General features: G+C 38.1%; 1 protein-coding gene across 4 annotated transcripts in view; it reads right to left on the bottom strand.

The window, feature by feature from the left end:
* The window catches only part of ABCA12 (ATP binding cassette subfamily A member 12), a 186481-nt gene extending 183223 nt beyond the window's left edge, over positions 1 to 3258 (bottom strand). For 3 of the 4 annotated variants that reach the window (XM_082467468.1, XM_082467469.1, XM_082467467.1), the window contains exon 1: positions 552 to 3254. In XM_082467468.1, coding sequence (XP_082323594.1) covers positions 552 to 620 — 69 coding nt within the window. In that variant the 5' untranslated portion in view covers positions 621 to 3254. Of the gene's footprint in view, positions 1 to 551 lie in introns of all 4 variants that reach the window. The other variant, XM_082467470.1, reaches the window with a different exon arrangement.
* Between the last annotated feature and the right edge of the window lie 19533 nt (positions 3259 to 22791).

Raw genomic sequence — 22791 nt, forward strand, 5'->3', positions numbered from 1 at the left:
AAAAAAAAAAAAAATGTTGCAATAAGCAGAGCAGATTGTAGCAGTAAAGTGATTCAATAATACTCTTGAAGCATCACATACATATTAACCTTTGGCATTTCTAGTAAATAATTTTTCTTATCAACCAACCTTTCTATTGGTTTTGGTTTTTAAGTACATTTCTCCCCCATTTATTGTACCTTCATCTGAAACTTTTCCTCATCTCATTTTTAACAGAATTCATTAGGAAAATTTCTGAAAGCATTTTGGCCCAAAATCTAGAATTCAACACAAGTTCCAATTCAACCAGTGACAAGATGTATCCTTTTCTTGGCCGGGCCATATCCTGGTTTATTCTTTTAATTTACTGAAATCAAAAGGCAGCTTTGGGGGCATGTTTAGACTCACCCCATTAGCTGTAAGACAGATGCAGGGATGATTTCGAAATATCTCATTCCTGCTTTAGAAAATGATTTAAAACTCTTCTCCTTCTCTTTTTGCATGTCATGAACACTACATTTTAAAATTGTCTGGAGCCTTTCCCTCAGGACCCCTTCCCTTGTTTTACTCACCGGCTGCCTTTTGACACCTAGCCAATTTTTCCAGACCAGGACCTGAAGCTGATGAAACGGAGAAGCCATCCTTCAAACGCCACGGACAAGAGAATTCCTCTCTTTTCCTCCAAACGTCAAAAGAAGAATTGGTTCCCTGCCCAACTTGCTGCGTGTCAATGGGTCAGAAGCCTTTTCATGGCACAGCCTTCCTGCGGGCTGGGGTAAGAAACCCACAGATCTTCTCTCCCTCTTGGATTTTTCCCTTGGGTTAATCCTGACCAAGGAACACTTCTCAACCAACTCTTTCTCTCAAACAAGGACACAGATCAGGATCTTTTGGTGGCTTTTGCTTGTTTTAAAATCACATCCAGTTGTTGCTTGTTGCATAAAGTCCAGACTCAAGAGAGAATGAATATCCTTCAGATATGGCCTCGCCAAAAAAAAAAAAAAAAAAAAAAAAAGCTGAGCCCACACCTCCTACTCTCCATAAAATTAACTGCCTATCCACACCTTCCAGCAGGTGTCACCTGGTCTGAACACGTCATGAGGAGTTAGGTGGGACCCTTGCCAGGCCAGTAGGACTTGTCCTACATTCTCTCGCTTTCTTCACTACATAGTGCCTGCTCTAGCAGAGGCAGGGCACAGAGAGCGTGTTACAGACTCTGGGCCTAGTGACTCTCATAACTAAGTGTCATTAAGATGTTTTAAGTCAATGAGGCCAGAGCTCAGCTGAAACACTTTGAACCTTAGCCCACCACTAAGTATACTAGAGAAGGTCTCAATATTTAGCTTAAAGTGAAGTTGAATGCTTTGATTTAGCAGGAAGTGACTATGCTGGCTTCTATCACAATTTAGATTACAAAAAATGCAGAAAATAAAAGGTAGGCTGTAGGTGACAGAAATGATATACAATGGATACCCTCATTTGGGGGCCAGGGATTCCTGTGTCTATTACAGCCATGTTGTTTCAGGCTTTTATGGTTAAAGGAGACACAGGTTGACCCAGGATATTTCTGAGTATGTGATATAACAGAGTTCTACTGCACTTGAAATCTCTAAATCCGCAGAAGAAATCTATTTTAGATTAAGGGAAAAGAAAAAGGCTTATGCTTGAATTATTCAAGGTACTTTATAATTAAGTAATTTTAATTGTGATTTAAGGGTATATACAATCCAGGAAGTCTGGCATAAAGGCTTTTAGGAATAACCTTGCTTAAACACACTAATGACAACCCATTCCCTCTGATTTTCAATGCCTACACAATCTAGCTCCAGCCAATTTTGCAATCTCATCTTCCAACAGTCTATCAAAAATGCGTGGCCACCTGCCAAACTGGTATATATTACAATATGCAATGTAACCTCTGCCTTCTGGTCCCTGGCTTGCTTATGCTAACTCCTCTACCTTGAATACATGCCTCCCTGTCAAAGCACCTACCTCTCAAAACTGTCCCCAAATTGACATCTTCCATGAAGCCTTTTTAGATATACCCCTGTATGTATATATCCCGTCTCCTGTCTTTGAATCCAGTATAGTTTTTTGTTTATATTTCTGTCAAGGAACTTGCATTTTTGCCTTATTGTGCCCCACTCCTGACTGTAGATTGGGATGTTATTGACAGATACCTTAGGATTTCCCCTTGAGGGAAGAAAGAAAAATTTGGCAACCAGAAATATGCTGCACCCAGGACACACAGGTGATGAAAAATAAATTTTTTAAGCAAAGACTAAACTGAGCAGCAAATAAAGAGAGTCAAAGTTAGAACAATACAATCCATGAAAGAACACATTTACCAGTAAGCTGTTTACAGATGTTATTCTTATAGTTGTACCAAGAAGTTAAATTACTCCATTTGGCAGGACTACAGTGATCTGCCACAGGACGCGGCTGTTCCACTGCTTCTGCCTGAGGCCAGCACACCCAGGTTGTCTTTAGGAATGATTTTCAATTCTCAGTCCACAATATCTGCCTCTGATCCCTTTCTCTGCTGTTGGTGACTCTACGTCTTTGAGACTGACAGGTGCATCCCTTTATCAAGTAAAGAGTCATCACATCTACCAGAACACAGGCAGTGCTTACTTTTGTACATTCACTTCACCAGCAGTAAAAATAAAAATATAGCTTTATCGTGGAATAGCTTGCGCAAAATTAGTTATTCCAAGGATTCTAGACCTCTACTTTCCAGAGCACTAGTAATCGCAAGTTTTGGAGAACAGTTCAAACAGCACAAATCTGACTAAGCCATACTAAGAATTAGATTTGAGCGTGCATCGTTATGCTCCTGAGGTTGGTCTCACCTACTAAACCTAGTTAGGATAAGAGCTCTGATAAAGCTACACAACCGTGTGGTGGGCTCCATAAACGCTGGATGTGACAATTCTTGTCAGTCAACCAGTCAAGTAACACACTCCAGGACCAGGGCAAGAGGGAACTGGTCCAACCACAGATAAGATATTGATGTGGCTGAAACACATTAATTTGTTTTAATAGTATTTATTAAAGATCTACATTAATAATAACAATAGTAATAATAATAAATACTAGTTCACAAAGCCCATGTCTATTTAACTCATCACTGTATAATCCGAATCTAGCACAGGTCTCATCCTGTAGTAGGTGGTCAATTAATGCTTACTGAAAAACTGAGTAGGAAACATTGGTTAAGAATTTATTGAGTCATTATAAAAGGCTTATCATATAGAAATTGGCATTATCCTCATTTTCAGAGGAAGAAAGTGACATTCATAGAGATGCTGTAACTTTCCTAAGTTCACCCAGTTAGAAGTGGGGACAGTGGAAACAGCAGAGAGGGAACTCAAACCCTAAGTACATACTTTACACCTCTGTGTCGTGATACCTTCAAGCCTATGTGCTGCACTGCATGGGAAGCGCTGAGAAGAAAGGGAAAGAACTCCACGGTTTTTCCTGGTTCTCTAGGGGCCTATAAATCACTTGTATTAAAAAAATGTTTTAATGTCAAAAATAAGTGCACAAAGAATAATTGCACCAGGAATTCAGGAAAAGGAATGCTGCTCTTTTTAGGTTTCTTGGTAGAGCAGCAAAGAACTTCCCAGCCTGGCCCCTGCCAGCCTCATCAGGTGTGTCTCTCCAGTCTCTGCCATCCCTCCTGCCATCTGCTGTAGTGCCTTGGATGAGGACTATCTACTTTCAGGCTTTGGTCATGCAGCTCCCTCTGCCCAAAATAAAATCATGCTCATTCCTAAAGGACTGACGAACGTGCTACTTCCTCTCTGAAGTGTTTCCTAGCCCTTCCACCCACCACAGCCCCACTCCCGGCTGAATTTAATCACCCCTTCACCTGTTTTACCATAGACCTCCGTTCATAAAGATAGTCAACTCCTTATTGGCCTTTGACACAGACAGTTGGTCTCTTCATCTATACTCCGAACCCCTTGAAGACAGGGACTATGCCTTATCAAACACGAAGGGTTGGAGATTAATTCTTTATCCCTGGAGAATGGTGAGAACTCTGGCCTGATTAGATCTAACAGCTGGTTTGAAGTGCTAGATGATAAAGTCTGGAGAGTGAGGGACCTTAATGCTAAAGATCAGAGGATGCCATGTTGAGGATTTAGAATGGGAAGTTCCTGGCAACTCTTCTGAAGAGACAGAGCATGATAAAATTGATGCTGTGGGAAGATGAAAATGTTAGTAGGATAAGAGATTCAGGTTAAGACCTGAAACCTCTATTTTGAATGAGCTAATGATGAAGTGAAATAATTTAAGAATTTTGATGGGAACCATATGCATAATTTTAGTCCTTGACTTCCAAATCTGTTTTTGCTCATAGCATCAGTGACAACTTACCTTTTTTCACACCATTTAATTGACTTTTCCATTAAGATGCTATGGGATGCGCATCACACACAGGATCTAGTCTTTATAATAAACCTGTGATGTCAGTTTATAGCATCTGCTCTATAGATAAGGAAGCATAGGTCAAGTAGCTTTTCTGGGTTACACAGCTAATGAGTGTAAGGACCCATGTCTCTGTGTCTTCAAAGCCTGTTCTCCAACAGGCCCTCATAAAGCAAGCAAGGATCAGAACACATGGCAAGCGTGTGCATTTAACCCAGGTGGAAATGTGAAATAAGTTGGAAAACTGGAGCCAACTCATGGCAAAAATAACAGCATCCTCCTTTTATGAGAAGGGTGAGGTTCCACCAGAGGCTTAAGATAATGAGGCAACAATTGCTAATACCTCATTACCTAAGATCCACTGTGATATAAGGTGGTGACAGCCAGTGCTATAAAACAGGTAGATGTGAGGAAGTTATCAGATTCAGGATTTCCAGGTGCTTTATCAGTACTGAGACACTCCAATGATGATGTGGTTAGAAGAACTGTGTCAAGAAGCAACTGGTGAAAATCTGATCCACAAAACCAGGAAGATAAACATATTTTAAATGAGCTTAAACAAGACTCACTCCAAGCTACGTTATAAGGCAGCTTCTCCTTCAAGATGATACAATGGTACAAAATGACCCATCACAAATAACATGGTCTTGTAAGGAGAGCCATTTTGATAAACTAAGGATTATCTTACTTACCACTGAGCCTGGGAATTCCACCTATGACTCTGGGAATTTCCACCTATGACTCTGGGAATTTCAGGATGATTTACAATCTTGCAAAGAATTACTCACCCACTCACCCAGGATGAGTAATACTTTCCTTGTTTAAACTGGTGAAGTATGTTGAATTCATTTTACTACGTATGTTGCTATAATCTTGTGGGGATAAGAAGTAAGAACTAATTGGTCCCTTTTTAGCCAACCTATTAAAACTTAAGGAAAGATTTGATGTAGGAGATCAGTCCTCCCTTTTTGCAGTATAAGTTTTCGTCAATTCACTTTAGAGGAAAAGATGAAAATGAAAAATACTATTATTGTTTTCTCCTTCTCAACTTATGTCTTTCCCCACAAAAAAACCTAACACAGCTTAAAAGACAAATCTGTGTTTTTATCTAGTATTACTTCTTTCTTTATTTTCAAAAAATACAACAAACCAACTTCTGCATGTGTTTTAGTCTTTGGTAACTGGCCTGTTCATGGAAAAATTTTAACAAGAATATCACAAATATTAAAGGTTCCTGTATTTAGGTGGCAGCATGCGTTCTCTTGAATATAACAGAAACTTAGAAAAATTTACTTTTTCTTGAACAAGCTAGAAAATTATAATTTCTTGCATTTTAAAATTCCAAACCTTCAGTATAGAAAAAAACAAGTCACCCAGTTATCTGTCCCCTCAATCTTGAGCAACACTCAATTTTTCCATATATTTTCTATGTGTATTACTACTAGATTACTTTGAAAAATCAGGACTGGGGTAGAAGGGGATTGGTCAATGATTTCAATTTAAATCAATAATAAAATATTTTTGTTTAAAAGTCTCTGATTCAAGCACTATTTGGCTAGTCCGCAGAGAATTAAGGTCTTTGTTTCCATGCCCCTTCATGTGTCTCCTTTAATAGTACTTCCCTTTCATCAGGTGCCCCGCAAGCAATATTTTAAACAAAGTAGAAGAAAAGAAACCAGGAGAAATAGAAGGGAGTAATTAGTTGCCATGTGTATTGGTATCTAATAGTTTGACTTCTGAACAAGAGAATATATTTTTTAAATAGGGTAGAATAAATTCACAGGTCCATACTCAAAAAAACCCATTTCTGTATGTGTGTATATAGATATAAAAACATGCCCGTATAGATTTTACAGACAATAGAGACAGAAACACAAAACGTACGCATAAGTATGTAAAGAAATATTCACAACATTTTAGCCATTATATAAGCATACATGAATTGTAAATGTGAAGAAAATGGTGTATAATAAAAATGAAACATCTGGCCCTTCAGATATGCATTTTAATGAGTGCCTTAATGATAGCATGTGACAAATGGAGCATATGGTATGATATCAGTAAACTTTTGCTACAAAGAACCGGACAGATCTTTTGAACCAAATTTTGTAGCATCTAGATTTATCCGCAGTATTTTTCTAAACATACAAATTCAAAACTATTTTAAATTAAATAACTGCACATTCATTAATTTTTTATTAAGTTTATACATTAACTTTCTTCTTAGGGGGAAGCATTTACATGTAACACAAAATGAATATATCTCAATCTAAAATGACAATTTCAATGACTGCAATGAAGCTAGCCTTGCCCATTCTGCTATTACTCAGGCTTTCTCTCTGGACCATGGAACTGTCTTGAAAGCTGGTTATGATCTGTATAAAGGCCATAATAAAGACAAAACTTGTTCAAAACTCTTCGAAAGGGCTTGCACAAACTTTCCTACCACTACGGGAAAAGTAATCCCATTGTCACCTAGAGTTTGACCCTCAAATCTTCAGCCTTCCTTCAGTAATGAAAGTTCATTGTTTAGAGCAAACAACAAGCATTTTGTGTAGCACCAGGAGCCCCTGAAATGAACTTCTGTTGATGCTGTGGTTCTGCAGCCTCAGGAGGTCATTGGCAAGATGCCACTTTGATATAGCAACTTCATTCCCTAAACTAGGGGCCACGTGAGAAGTGTCAAATCATGTTGCAAGAAGAGAAGGCACTGACTTGCTGTGAAGGGAGAGAACACTACAAGAGCTTATTTTAAAAGAGATTTGTCTTGACTAACAAGGAAGTAGGGCGTTTGGGGGGAAAGAGCAGAGGGAGCCTAGAGAGGAGACATACCTTGGGGCCACTTTTCCTCTTCCCAGCCAGGCTGATTCTGGAGGCTCCAATGCTCTATCTAGAAAGTGGGGTAATAGTTATGTTTAGTCCACAGATTTGTTGGGGAATTAATTAAAGGATCAAACAAATGTAAACAACTAGATATTACCTAAGCCCTAGCTGCCCCCCAGTTCCTACATCTGTGTATGTGGCTTGAAACAACACTCTATATAACCCAGATAGAAACTCAACCCACTGGTGGTGTGTATAGGAAAATAAAACAAACAAACAAACAAAAAACCTTCACACAAATTGTTTGGTGAGTTTAGTCCCCTTATTGGAGATGAGTGGCTCACAAACTGTAGAGTGTGTGACCTCTCAACTTCACCAATGCACCCCCTCTTCTCTCCCTCCCATCTCCTTGTTTTCTTCACTCCTTTCTTCCTCCTCCTGTTCTGGGACTATTAAATTCCTCTCCTTTTCTCTTGTTGAGTAGTTTTGCTTCCTCCTCTGAAGCTTGGAGGCCTCCTTCTGTCCAGACTCTAGAGGGATGCATTTACACCCCAGCTTACCAGTCAGTAGAATAAGGGCTGTTTTCTCACCATAAGAAACTCTGGTAGCAGCTTCTGAAGAAGTAAAAATTTCACAAACTCCTTACAGTTAATTCCTATTATTACTGGCTAAAATAATGCTTGATCACTTGGAACCCCCAGAACAATGACAATCAAGGAATATAATGAGATTAATTCCACAGCAATTACTTCAAACTCAAAGCAATATTCAATTACGTATCAGGACATATGAAATACTGTCATTTTCTATTTTTCCTATACCCAAGGCAGTTTGAGTAGAAGTGTAGACCCCTCTGGGATCTATGACATACTCTCAGGGGCCCAAGAATTCTTTTTGAAGATTAATATTTTGGGTCTTTTATGTTTATGATACTCTGAAAAATTGAAGTCTATTCTACTTTACCTGGATGACCACATTATGAACAATTAAGTGGCAAGTGATCATTTATAATAGAAATGTTCAACCTTTCAGTGAACTGATAAACTTATCTAGATCCTCTATTCTAATGTGAAAACGACAATCATTATTTATCTGTTATTGTAACTCAAACTCAAATGAATCTTTAAATTCCTGTACAAGTTATAAAAGCAATACCTCTCTGTGGCAATGATATTTCATAACTGATTTTTTTCTTATTTTTAATATATATTAAGGCTTTGATTTGCCATCATTAACATGATGTAGTGAAGCAAAGAAAAAACTAATTGCAGTGAGTCAGTGAGAAAAGGTGGAAGTAGATTTAATGCTGAAATTATACTTTCATGATAATATTGAACAAATACATACAAATGTTTTTTTAAAAACTGTAGTTTCAGCACAGAGGAAAAAACTAGCAGGAAATGACTTGTTCACGACATTCTATAAACCAAGATTTCTTGATTATACTTTAAATTCAGAGAAGATTGTTCTTTGGAAGGTTTTGATTAAATATAAAGTCTGAGCTAGCAAACAAAGCTTTAAAATAATTGGTCCCACCATGTATGATTTGTATGTACATGCATTTCCTACATTTAGAATATACTGACTATACTGCCTCTTATTTGTTGGTTAGAATCAATCCACTTAAATACCAAAAAATAGCAGGTAAACATGGACATAACCCCTATTATTAAAGGTATGAAGGACAGAAAATTAGATCATAAGCAACACTAAGAAACTCCGGGGACAAACATTTTGGGACCTGAGATGATCTATAGATGTGTCACTTGGCTAGGCTTAGTTTCCAGTTATTCATTCAAAGGCTAATCTAGGTGTTGCTGTGAAGGTATTCTGTAGCTATGATTAAAGCCCATAAACAGTTAACTTTAAGTAAAAGTGTGACAGATAATCTGGGTGGGTCTGCTTCAATGGCTGAGAGGCTTTAAGAGTGAAACTGAGGCTTCCCTGATAAAGAAGAGACTTAGCCTGTGGATGGAAGCTTCAGCCAGAGTTTCAGCCGGTCCTTCCTGGCATCCTGCACTACAGACTTCAGACTTGCCTGGCCAACAGCCCTCAACTGCATAGCCAATTTTATGCAATAAATCTCTTAATAAAGATCTCCTGCTGGTTCTGCTTTTCTGGTGGAACCCTGAGGGATACGGGGCCCCAGCAATCTGATGACATGAAGATGTTCAGCAATCATAAGGAATCAATACCAAATAAGAATTTAAATCCAAAAGAACTTGGTAGTTATTTAAAAACTAACCTCTCAAATGTTCTCTTTTTTAAACTCTTGATTTTTAAAAAGTTTCTGAAACAGTTATGCCTATATCCAAATACTTGAAGGGAGAAAAAAAAGAACTTGCTTTCAATAATTTTTAAAAAATGGTACCTATTACCTATTAAATTCCAAAGCCAGCAGGTAGAAGTCTGGGAAACAGGGCAAGTTTGTCCTCAATCTCCCCTTACTTGTTTCACAGTCAAGGGGAATCTTTTCAATCCACTTTGGTTTTACATTTGAGTCTGTCCTCATAAAACTTCCCAATCCTGGCTTTCTCTGCTCCCATCACCATGCACCCCATTTCCTCCAAATCAAAATTCCTTTTCCTGGTTTTGGATTTCTCAAGATTTTCTGATAAGCTAAATAAAAGCGTGACACAAAAACAACAACAAAAAAATGGTATCTACTTCTTATGAAGAAACATTATTGATCATAAAACTGGGAAAGTTTTAAACAATTGCTGTAAACTACATTGGATGAACAACAAAGAGACTGCAGTGCAGGGATTCTTCAACACTAGACAGATAGTTTTAGCAAATGGCCATTAGTGGTGGGTACCAGCATGATGTCCCAAACCATCGGAGAGAACTGTCTCAGGGGTTACAAGTTCAGAGAACAGACAAGATCTATCACTCTAGTAGAAACCAATAAGGATCCAGAACAAATGTGGATCTGTGAGACTCCCATTTCCCAAACTCACCATCACCTTAGCTCCTGATACTTTAAAACTATAAAACCAGCCCTCGGTAAACCCCCTCATCATCTTGAAGAAGATCGCAAGGAATGAGAAGAAATATAAAAGACTGAGAATTTATCTCAAACACATCAAGCCATCATAAAGAGGTTGTGTAAACTGGAAAGGACTGTTAAACTGTATATTAGCAAGTTTGTAGAATTTTTTTCCCTCCATGTTATCCAGTGGACTAAAATATTATAAAGATGATCTAATCTATTAGAGAAAATAAAGAAGCTGCAATTTAGTTACACATTTAATAGCGGCATGAGTAAATTTTCAACCTCTTTTATTGAAATAACTGGGATTGCGGTACTAACCAGTGTCAAATGATTTTCCAAAGCCTGCTCCCTGAATGGTGTTCAGGAATATACTTAAAGGGTTTTCTGTTTGTTTTAAAGGTGTGAGAAGAGGGATTATTTTATTTAAGGATGAGTTAGAATAGAAAGGCAATGGAATGAAATGTGTAACATCTATTTCTTTTCAGATAATTTGGACTAAATTTGAATCACTGAGGTTATAGGGTTGAGAACCAAAAACTGATGGAAATGTTCACAAAAGATTTTGTGAAATTCTGAGTACAAGCAGAATTTCTTTGCTGCCCAGGTGATAAAATGCAGCATAAAATTAAAAGAATGAGACTGGTTTTCCTGTCAAACAAATGTTAAGAGCCATTTATAATCAGGAATTAAGACCCTGAATCCCTTTTAGACATCAAACCTTCTGGCACAGAGCAAGCTTGGAGGGAGAAAAAGGCTAAGGGGACCCCAACCAATTCAGATTGACCCCTTAAGACAGCTAGAGTCCTTTAAGAGCTAGCACTAGTTCTTTAATAAGGAGGAAATGGAGCTTCATGTCAGAATTCACTAAGGCCTTTTGTAGCGGAACTGTCCTGAAGTGTGGCTTTAGTCTCATTATTTGACCAAAATAATGAGACAGTCTCCCCACAGTCTCAGCCGTTGTAAGATGAAGCACTGAAGGCCATTTCAGACATCCCTGAACCTGTGTGATTAATGGTTGCATCATCATGTATGTTACCATTGTACCTAACCAGAATTTCATGGTCAGTAATAAATAAATGTCATTTGGATGTATTATTATTATCTTAATTGTTCTTTTTAAATATTGGTAAAACTTCTAGATACAATTTCAAATAAAAATTTGTTTATGTGCTGGTTATATGGAAATTCTGTGCCAAGTAACACATATATTTATTAAAGTAAGAGTAAAATGTTGCTACAATGGCATGCTTTGAAAGCTATTAATTCAATGTACAAAAACAATTAAGAACCTTGACGTCTTTAAGTAACTAGGAAAATAGATTGACAGTTAATATGAATGTTAAGAGAGAATGCACAAGCTTGTACTTTTACATAGAGTGTTGTAATAACAAGCCTCCAAGATGACGTCCAGTGGGCCTCATATCCTGGTATTCATGCCCTTGCATAGTACCTTCCCATATTGAACAGAACTGACCTTTGCAGGACATCAATCAAGACGGCAGAGTGGGAAGATGTGGAACTTACTTTCTACCACAAACACATCAAAAATACATCTAGATGTGGAACAATTCTCACTGAAGACTAATTGGAAATTGGCAGAGAGGCTCTTGTACAAACAAGGCTGTAAGAAAGATCCACATGGAACTGGGTGGGGAGGGAAGAGAAGCAATCAGGGTGGAACCTGGGCCCCTGAGAGGGGACTCAGAGGCAAAGGGAGAACACATGAGCAGAGATCCACTCCGAGGAGCGAGTGGTCTGAACCACACATTAGGCGCTCCAGTCCTGGGGCCCTACCCAGGGAAGAGAGCACCCTTAGTTGGCTGGAGGGCTGCAGGGACTAAGAGGAGGGCTGTGTGAAGCCTGGGCTCCACCTGCGAGGGATGCACGAGTGCTGGCTTGCTCCTGATGCAGGGTGGAGAGGGCAGACTGAAGACTGCTCCAGTGGCTGCCGGGTTTCCTGAGACCACCCTAGCATGCACCCCAGCCTGAGATGAACAGACGTTCCAGCCCCGCCTACTTCACCCTGCGGCTCCACACTAGAGCGAGGCTGCTAGGACGGACTGGGGAGAGAGCTCAGACATGGGACACAGAGGTGACTTGGACCTCAGGCTGTATCTGCAAGTGGCAGGGGCAGCGAAAGCTGGTGTTTACACAGGCAGTGCATTAGGGATGGTCCCGATCTCTGACGGCAGCCAGACTGCCACAGCCGATGCCCAATAAACACCAAGAGCCTACATGGGCCCCACCTGCCCTGCAGCATGGCTCACAACAGCCTGGTGGAGGCAGAGGCTGGTGGGAGTGATCAGCTATAATGAACAAAGAAGACTCAGATACAGCAGGGGCTGCCATTGCTAATGCTGGTACAGGCAGCACGCTGGAGGCTACCTCAACCTGTATGGCTGGCCTGCCACAGCCCATGACTGGTCACAAGCCTAGAGTCTGCATGAGCCCCCCTTGCTCCAGCACTCCCCTCTGGGGTAAGGGCGTCAGTGCTGGGAAAGGGGAGAGCACATATTTAAAGGCAACAGAGCCAGCTTGGACCCAACCCTCAGAGCTTCTGCTCCATCAACCTGGGATCTGACCCCACCCCTGATAAGGAAGTGACAGCCACTGAGCAGAGGGAAAGCCCCACCTCACATGGCTCCAGCTCTAGCCCCTTCATCTCCAGCCTCACTTCCTACCAAGGTGATAGCTGCCAGCACACCATGAGGAAAGATGTGACTTCTCTTCATGTCAAATCCAAATCTCCCACCAAAGGTACACAGACTATATAGGGATGCTCCCACATAAGGACACCCTTTCAAGAGTGCAATAGGGAACTTTTAACCTAAATTCATAAAGGCAGAGAAAGTTAAGCAAAATGTAAAGACAGAGGAACAGTTCTCAATTGAAGGAGCAAGAGGAAACCCCTGAAAAATAAATAATGAAGCAAAAATAAACAATTTACCAGATAAAGAATTCAAAGCATTAGTAATAAGAATGTTAAATGAATTAGGAAAAAGAATAGATGAACACAGTGAGAATTTTAACGAGGAACTAGAAAATATAAAAAAGGCCCAATCAGAAATGAAAAATTCAATAGCTGAAATAAAAAAATGCACTGGAAGGGATGAGTAGAAGACTACTGAAGAATGCATAAGTGATCTGGAAGATAGAATAATGCATAAGTGATCACATAAGTGATCTGGAAGACAGAATAATGAAAATCACCCAATCAGAACAGCAAAATGAAAAACAAACTAAAAAAGTAAAAAAAAAAAACAGTCTAAGAGATCTCTGGGATAACATTAAGCATGTCAACATTTGCATTATAGGGGTCCCAGAAGAAGAGAGAGAGAAGGGGATTGAAAATGTATTTGAGGAAATTATGGCTGAAAACTTCCCAAACCTGAAGAAGGAAACAGATATCCAGGTACAGGAAGTACAGAGGGTCCCAAACAATATGAACCCAAACAGACCTACATCAAGACAGATAATTAAAATGGCAAAAGTTAAAGATAAAGAGAGAATCCTAAAGGCAGCAAAAGAAAAAGCAAAGAGTCATATACAACAGGATCCACATAAGGCTGATTTTTCTGCAGAAACTTTGCAGGCCAGAGGGCGTGGCACAATACATTCAAAGTGCTGAAAGGGAAAAACCTGCAACCTAGGATACTCTAACCCAGCTATACTACAAAGCAAAAGGATTCAAAACACATGACACTGGCACAAAAAGAGACATGTAGATCAATGGAACAGAATAGAGAGCCCAGAAATAAATCGATGCATCTACAGTCAATTAATCTATGACAAAGGAGCAAGAGTATACAGTGGAGAAAAAATGTCTCTTCAATAAGTGGTACTGGGAAAATTACACAGCCACATGTAAAACAATGAGATTAGAACATTCTCTCACACCATATACAAAAATAAACTCAAAATGGTTTAAAGATCTAAATATAAGACCTGAAACCATAAAACTCCTAGAAGAGAACACAGGCAGAACACTCTTTGACATAAATTGTAGCAATATTTTTTTTCGATCTGTCTCCTAAGGCAAAAGAAATAAAAACAAAAATAAATAAATGGGACCTAATTAAACTTAAAAGCTTTTGCACAGCAAAGGAAACCACTAACAAAATGAAAAGACAACCTACTGAATGGGAGAAAATATTTGCAAATGATATGACCAATAAGGGATTAAAATCCAAAGTATATAAACAGCTGACACAAATCAATGTCAAAAACACAAAAACTTACTCAAAAAATGGGCAGAAGACCTGAATACATATTTTCCAAAGAAGACATATACATGGCTAACAGGCATGTGGAAAGATGCTCAATATCCCTAATTACTAAAGTAATGCAAATCAAAACCACAATGAGATATCACCACACACCTGTCAGAATGGCTAACATCAGAAAGTCTATAAATAAAAAATGCTGGTGAAGAGGTGGAGAAAAGGGAACCCTTGTGTACTGTTGGTGAGAATGTAAATTAGTGCAGCCACTATGGAAAACAGAATGGAGGTTCCTCATGAAACTAAAAGTAGAACTAACATATGATCCAGCAATTTCACTCCTGGGTACATATTTAAAAAAAAATGAAAACACTAACTTGGAAAGACCTATGCATCCCAATGTTCAAGCAGCATTATTTACAATAGTCAAGATATGGAAGCAACTCAAGTGTCCACCAACAGACGAATGGATAAAGAAGATGCAGTGTGTGTGTGTGTGTGTGTGTGTGTGTGTATACACACACACACACACATACACACACATACACAATGGAATATTACTCAGTCATAAAAAGGAATGAAATTCTGCCATTTTCAACAACATAGATGGACCTAGAGGGTATTATGCTAAGTAAAATAAGTCAGACAGAGAAAGACAAATATTCTGTTGTCACTTATATGTGGAATCTAAAAAAATAACACAAATGAATGTATATAACAAAACAGAAATAGACCCACAGATATAGAGAACAAACTAGTGGTTACCAGTGGGAGGAGGGAAGGTGGGAGGGGCAAGATAGAGGCATGGGATTAAGAGATACAAACGACTATGTATAAAATAAATAAAAATAAATAAGCAACAAGGATACATTGTACAGAACAGGAAAATACAGCTATTATTTTATAGTAACTTTAAATGGAGTATAATCTATAAAAATATTGAATCACTATGCTATACATCTGAAACTAATAAAATACTGTAAATCAACTCTACTTCAATTTAAAAAAGAGAGTGAATCAAAACAAATCAAAAAAAAAAAACTAACCTTTGTAAATAATAATCACATATTATGCTTTCTAGGGATATGTCAAAACAGACCTTGAGGCTTCTCTCTTGCTTTCTCTCGAATTACCTGCCTTGGAGAATCCAACCATTACGTGGTAAGGACACTCAAGCAGCCTATGAAGAAGCACATGTACGTAGGAAATGAGGCCTCTAGCTAACAACCAGAACAGCTTGCCAGTCGTGTGTGGGAGCCATCTTGGAAGCAGATCCTCCAGCCCCATCAAGGTTTCAGACGACTGCAGCCCCAACTAACAGCTGGACTGCCATCTCAAAAGAGACCCTAAGCCAGAACAGTCAAGTTTCTAATCCACAGACCATGAGAATAATAAATGTTTATTGTTCTTTTAAAACACTAAGTTTTGGGGCAGCTTCTGATGCAGCAATACGTAACTATTACAAATATAATACTTCTTAACCCAACAATTTTTTAAATTTAGTAACAGTGCAAAACAGAATAATACAGATTATACCATAATTCAAATCTTTGTAGAATTGCTTAATGTACTAGTATTTATAGCACTAAATAAAATAACTTTTAAGAGTGACAATTATTAGTTATTTAATTACATTTAGGCCTTAAGTATTTTAAGAAAAGGCTTAGTTTTGGAGTCTTCATATTCTGCGAGGAGGAATTACAAGCAAAATGTTAACTTTACTTCTTCAGTATTTCAGCAGAAGAAAAACCTCCAAAATTGTGTATAAAAATATCCATGATAAATTATGTTTGATCTAGTCATAATGAAAACTATGAATAAAAGAAAATATTAAAGAAAAATTAGGTACCCCAAACACATTTTGTTTTCATTAATCACACTGCCAAACAGAAGGCTTTATTAAGACTTGTTTTCAAAATCAAATTTTCTTATAGTCAGAGTCTTAAAAGGTTAAAAATGCAAACAAAAAGCAATAGACTGCCAAACATTTTCCGTCACTGAAGATGAATTTTTGAGATTTGACAAGACATGAATCCTAGAAAACGTTGCTGAATATCTTTTACTTGAATTATATTGTATCAGTATCATATACGAGTCATACTATGCTAAATTATGTTAATTTTATGAATATTGTATGAATTAAACTGCTAGTGATATTATTGAATATGCTATGTGTATGTGTATATTCAGAAACATACATAGAACAGATATGTAATCATGGAACAGCATAATACAGCAAAATTACTCGCCATAAAGAGAAAGGTAACAGTCCCTCTCATCATTGTTCTACCACAAATAAACCATATGACATACAAGAGATCTGAAAACTGCTTTGATATGTACATATATAAGATATTCTAGCAAAAGGAATGGTGCCATTAGGTGTTGCATATTTTATTTGTTCAACAATGACCACTGTGCTCATTTCATAGTGTCTGCTTCCATTTTCATTGTTTAAAAAAAAAAAACTTTTAGTTTGAAATAATTTTAAGCTTACAGAAGAGTTGCAAAAATAGTACAGAGTGTTCCTGTATACACTTCACTCAGCTTCCCCAATGTTGCATGACCATAGTATAATTATCAAAACCAGAATATTAACACTGGCACAACAGTGTTAACTAAACTACATACTTTATTCAGATTTCCCCCATTTTCCCATGGAAGGCCTTTTTCTGTGCCAGGATCCAGTCAATCCAGGATCCCATGGTGCCTTAATTGTTATGCCTCTGTAGTCTCCTCTAATCTACCACGGTTCCTCTCTTTGTCGTTCATGACTTTGAGACTTTTGTAGAGAACTAGTTAGGTATTCTGTATAATATACCTCAGTTTTGGCTTGTCTCATGCTTGTTCATGATTAAAGTGAGGTTTGCGTTATTGGGAACAATAGCACGAAGGTGATGAACGCTTCTCAGGGCAGCCTATCAGAGGGCATATGATGTCAATATATCTTATTGCTGGTGATGTTAACCTTGAGCTCACGGTCAAGGTGGTGTCTGCCAGGTTTCTCTACTGCAAAGTTACTATTTTAGAAGAGATACTTTGAGACTACACACATATCCTAATCCTCCTTAAATTTCACCCACTAATATTAGCATCCATTGGCGGATCTTCCCTGTAGCAATTACTACTGTGGTGTTAAAATGCTGATTTTTCTACTTCCTACCTTTCTTCGGCACTTATTAAAATGGGACTCCTCTGTAAAGAAGTGTGTCTCTTTTCTATCGTTTATATATTTATTCAATTATTTATTTACATCAATATGGACCCATGGGTATTTATTTCATTCTTTGGATTAACTTTTATTATGTTTAACTAATTTTTGTTGATTTTATTCAGTCCAGTGTTAAAGACGTCTGGATCAGGAAGACCCAACGTTAATGCTTAAGTCAAAATGCTGGAATTCAGTGTAGCCCTGATAACGTTAACAGAATTCTATACAGAATTCTGTCTTTTAACATGTTTGTTTCTGTGTGTGTGTGTTCTACACTAAACTTGCTTGTAGATGCTCAATAAATGTCAAACAAATTAGTAATTACTTAGAATTGAACATTTACTAAGCCCTCAAGGTATAATTATAACTATGTTGAACAGTGCCCCTGCCTTGTAAACATTATGGGGCTTACATTATTAGCAGGCTTTTATTCCACCATGAGTACACATGATCAAAGAGCATTAAGTTTCTCTCCAGAAATGGAGAGCAGAACATTGAATCGTGTGTCCAGATATTAATCGTGAGCCCTTGGTTAAGGCCAGTGGGCTAGATTTCTACACAGTAAAGTTACTATCTGGGGAGAGATACTTTGAGACTATGTTACTATAGTGTTCCTCCTTCCACTTTTGTCTACCAATTTTACCCACTAAATTTACTCTTCCAGACTGCTATTTAGTCAATCGCAAGATGCAAAGAATTAAAAATACTTTGACTAAATAATGGTAAAATTAGAAATCTTTTCAGGAAAGTGTACTAGCCTGACATGGTATAGAGGTTTAGGTAAAAATATATATAACTTTGATAAAGCCAAAGCTTTTCTCTGTTACTCAAGTGTTTTAGTTAAAAATAAATAAATGGCTTTTGCCTAAATTATCCAGGTAATTACCGTTAAATGACCCATATGTTTTGCCAGCATTTCAAAGATGCATTTCAGTACCTATTATAATATCTTTTTATGATATGAATTATTTTATTCTCTGATAATGCCCTACCATGGTGAATAATCAAACTATTCAAACTACTTTTTCTAATGCAATTTAAAAAGAGCTAATAAAAAATCCTGAGTTCAGATTCTAGGCCAGAAATATGCCTGCATTGGGAGGGAAGAGAAATTAGGAACATGCTCCCATTGACATTCTCCAGGAATTATTTTAGAATGTAATACACCTTTAAAGTGGCTTAGAAACTCTAGAAAATGGGGAGTCAATATCACAAATTAGGTCAAATAAGAGATGTTAATTAAAAACAACCTATAGGGAAGAATATTACTGTTACTATTTAATTTAATTTTAAAAACAATTTATAGACTTTATGTATTATTACCCAAGGGAAAAAAATGGAGAAAGTTTGCATAGAACGCCGAAGTCTATGTACATGACTTTCCATGAGATTAACATGCATCAACCCTCTGAAAACCCTGCCACCTGCACTGCATGGAACACACAGCTTTTGTGACTCCATATGGAACAGGGCTGAGAACTTAGCAAAACACTTATAAATACATAAAACTATTGTATATAAACCTCTCTTTAAAAGTTAATAAGCAGCATATTGGGATTGGTGAAATTAAGTGGCAAAATACATATGTGTACATAAAAAGTAAAAACTGAGGTCAAAGGTGTAGCTTCATACTTAGAATAACTTCAGGGAAATGCGCAATAAGTCTAAAACATTATACTTGACTTCTGTCCAACGTTATGTGTTCCAGGACATTTCTGGTGAATGCAAAGCCATCTGGACAACTCAGAGAACTGGAAGGTTAGGAGGAAAGTCACCAATTAGCACAGGTACTAAATTTTTTTCATGACCTAGGATATGTCAGTACTCTCTGCATCTGAGTTCCTAAACTCCATGTCTGTAAAATCGAAATGATGATACCAACTTGCTTCTCAATGTTGTTGTGAAAGTTATCCAGTAAGAGGCAGAGCATTTGAAAACACTGAAATGGGTTCCTCTATAGTAAAGTCAAATATCAGTATCTGTTCCCCAGAGATATGGCAGGTTTTTCTCTTCTGGGAGACTTATGAATTCATTTGTCCTGAAAGTTTGTAACATCTACTGGTCTGAAAGGAGAATATTGGATTAAGTTTCTTGACATCCTTTATGGCTTTATTCTCTTATAAATTAAATGCTGCTTTCATAAAACAGTTCTCAGTAAGGTCTGATCAGTGATATGTACTCTATCATCCACTCTTACTTTTCCAAATCATTCTCCAGATTGCATCCACAATGATCTTTTCAAAACACACACGAAAAGACGTCACACACACTCTTTTTAAAGCCCTTGAATGCCCTTCCTTTGTGTTTAGGACAAAGATCAAATTCCTTAATGGTCCACAAAACCTACTATGGTCAAAACCTATTATGGTCTGATGCCTACCTTCATACCACCCTCCCGAATTCTCTCTACCAGTCTCCCTTCAGTGCCTCGCCACCATGCTCCCTCCCACCCCAGGGCCAGGGCCTTGCACACACTTCCTATCCTCTCCCAGTTAGTACCCACTCACCCCCTCCCTTTTTTTTTTTTTTTGGTCTCTTCCTTAAAAATATCTATTCGAATAGCACTGTACTTATCTCCTTGATAGCACTTATTGTTGCAATTTATTTACATTTTTGTGTGTGATTATTTGATCCCTGTCTGTCTCCCTCACTGGATTGTAAACATATCAGAATCCTTGACGTGTTGGATCATGTTGTGTCCCAGGGCCTACACAGCGTCTTACCGCAAAAACGCTGTCAGTAAATTTCTGTTGAATGAATAATATTTACTTAAATCATTACTACTGTAATTGAAGGCAGTCAAGTGAATCTCCCTTTTTGCATGACCTCTGTACACATTACAAATAAGCATAGCAATATATTGGTAATGATGCTGGTATCTGTGCAAGATCTTTGTTTCAATAAGATTTAAAAAAAAAAAAAACAGTTTCTTTTTGAATCTGGCATCTTTACTGAGAACACAAGCTGCGCTTGATCTCAGTAAGAAACAGAAACACAATGATGATCGGCAGCCAGTGTGGAAACACATTAGTAGGTCTCAGAGTTGTCCCTAAAGGACAACAGTCCAGCCTGCTGAAAGGTCTAACCTAGTTTTCCATCATTTTATATTATGTGCTAATGCTTTCCTTTACACTTTTTAATCCTCTTGTGGGATAATGCTAATCATTTCAGCTTCCTATTGCTAAAGTCTTCTGGGCACCTTGTTTTTTTAAGGGCAACAGAAAACAGCTAAAATTCTTATCAAAAGTATCCTGGGTGGTATATGCTTCCTGTTTCTATGAAAATAAAACCTGTCCTTAAATGTTAGCACATCTTTAAAAATATAAATCTGTCAAGGAGGAAACAAACATCTGAGTGAGCCCACCTCTCAGGGGAAATATTTGAGTTACACATTTTAAAGGACCTCAGAGCAGCTCTCTGAAGTAGAATAAAAACAAAAGAAGTGTATTGGTTAAAGCCCCTGACACCTGGACAGAAGGGGTCCTGGACTCTCTTTAAGTGCAGAAAGGATCTGTTCTACCCTTGAGCAAGGTGATTTCCTTGGGTCTCTGTTATTCTCTTTAATAACAGAGATATTCATTCTTGCATTCTCTGTTTCATCCTGTGAGATTTTTTTTCTAATTATTTATTTAGATTTTCCCTAGCTTTACTGAGATATTATTAGCATATAACATATGTAAGTTTAAGGTGACACAGGTATATATTGTGAAATGATAACCACATAAGGTTAGTAAATACTGTTAACCACCAAGGGCTCACTGCCCGGCATGCACAGAAGCCAATAATATGGCACTGGCTTTTGAGGAGAGAAAGAGCTTTATTGTGAGGTCAGGGGGCAAGGCTCTCAAACTGGTCTCCTCGATCCAAGGTCCTGGGCAAAATTTAAGGAGTTAGGGGAATTTCAAACTTGGAAGCTGATTGGCTAGTCTCAAATCAGTTCATATAAGCTACTCATGCTTCTGGAAGCCAAATTTTCCTTAATGAAGGACTTCTCACTTCGTAAAGTGCTCTGGTGGCAACATCTCTGATCTTTGAGTGCTGCGGACTGAAGATTCTCGGTTCCAGGGTCATCCTGGAGACATGGGTTCTGGTCTTGAACATGTGCAGTGCTGTCTCTGTAAAATAACTCATTTGTTTGATCAATCAACCTACTGGAGGGGGCAAAACCAGCTGAAGCCAGTCAATGTTTTACATTGTTTCAATTCTCCCCTTTATCTTTGTACATTCTTCAACTTTGAGGGAAATAGGGTGCTGACCGCTATAGCTGACAATAAGTAGTAAAAGGATTAATCCTAAGATATGACTCCTAATTTTTATAGCTCTTCAAAAAAAGACCTTATTTCTTTGAGAATCCATGAAAATGTGTTATTTTTAAACATTGTTAGTGGTTGAATTTGAATTATATAGGCCTGATCCAGACTCTCGGGTGAAAGCCATCTACTTTAAAGATGTCCGTGTCTTCTCTTCCTGGCCAGGTGGAGTCTTGGCTGTCCTGTTTATTTTTGAAAAGTAATTTAGGGTCAGTGAAGGGTTTACAACTGTAATCAGGGGCTGAGAAATTGGTAACCGGTTTCCCTCGGGTGTTATTAAGATGGTGGGTCCTCCTACTTCCTTCTGTCCATGGAGAGTGCACCTGTTTGGGAACTGTCCATCCACTTAGCTTGCAGTTGATCCTCAGGGAGTTGATTCTTTCCAAGTTGTGAGGAGGGCCCAATCCTCTGGGCTTATGCAGTGCAGGGGAATGTCTGTGGGAAACATTAATCTACTAGAAGCATATTTATGCATAGCAGATAAAGTAACACCTAGAGACTGTCCGTACTTAACAGTATCTAATTCTTTTACAATATGATCAGTTTCAAGACTGCAATAGTACTTAGTCTTAAAGAGGGGTCTTCCATATAACATTTCATAAGGGCTCAACTGGAGCTTGCTTCTAGGGGCTATTCTTACCCTAAGCAGGGCAACTGATAAGACCTTATCCCAAGTTTAGTTGGTTTCTTTTTTAAGGTATGACATCTTTTCAGTCTTCCCCATAGACTGGGGTCTCCATGAAGCACGTAACTTCCATTGCATTCCAAGGCCCCAGACACCCCTTGAGTTGCCTTGGTTATGAAAGCTTCTCTGTTGTC

Source organism: Balaenoptera physalus (genome assembly GCF_965194825.1).
Source record: "Balaenoptera physalus genome assembly, chromosome: 6".
Taxonomy (NCBI): domain Eukaryota; kingdom Metazoa; phylum Chordata; class Mammalia; order Artiodactyla; family Balaenopteridae; genus Balaenoptera; species Balaenoptera physalus.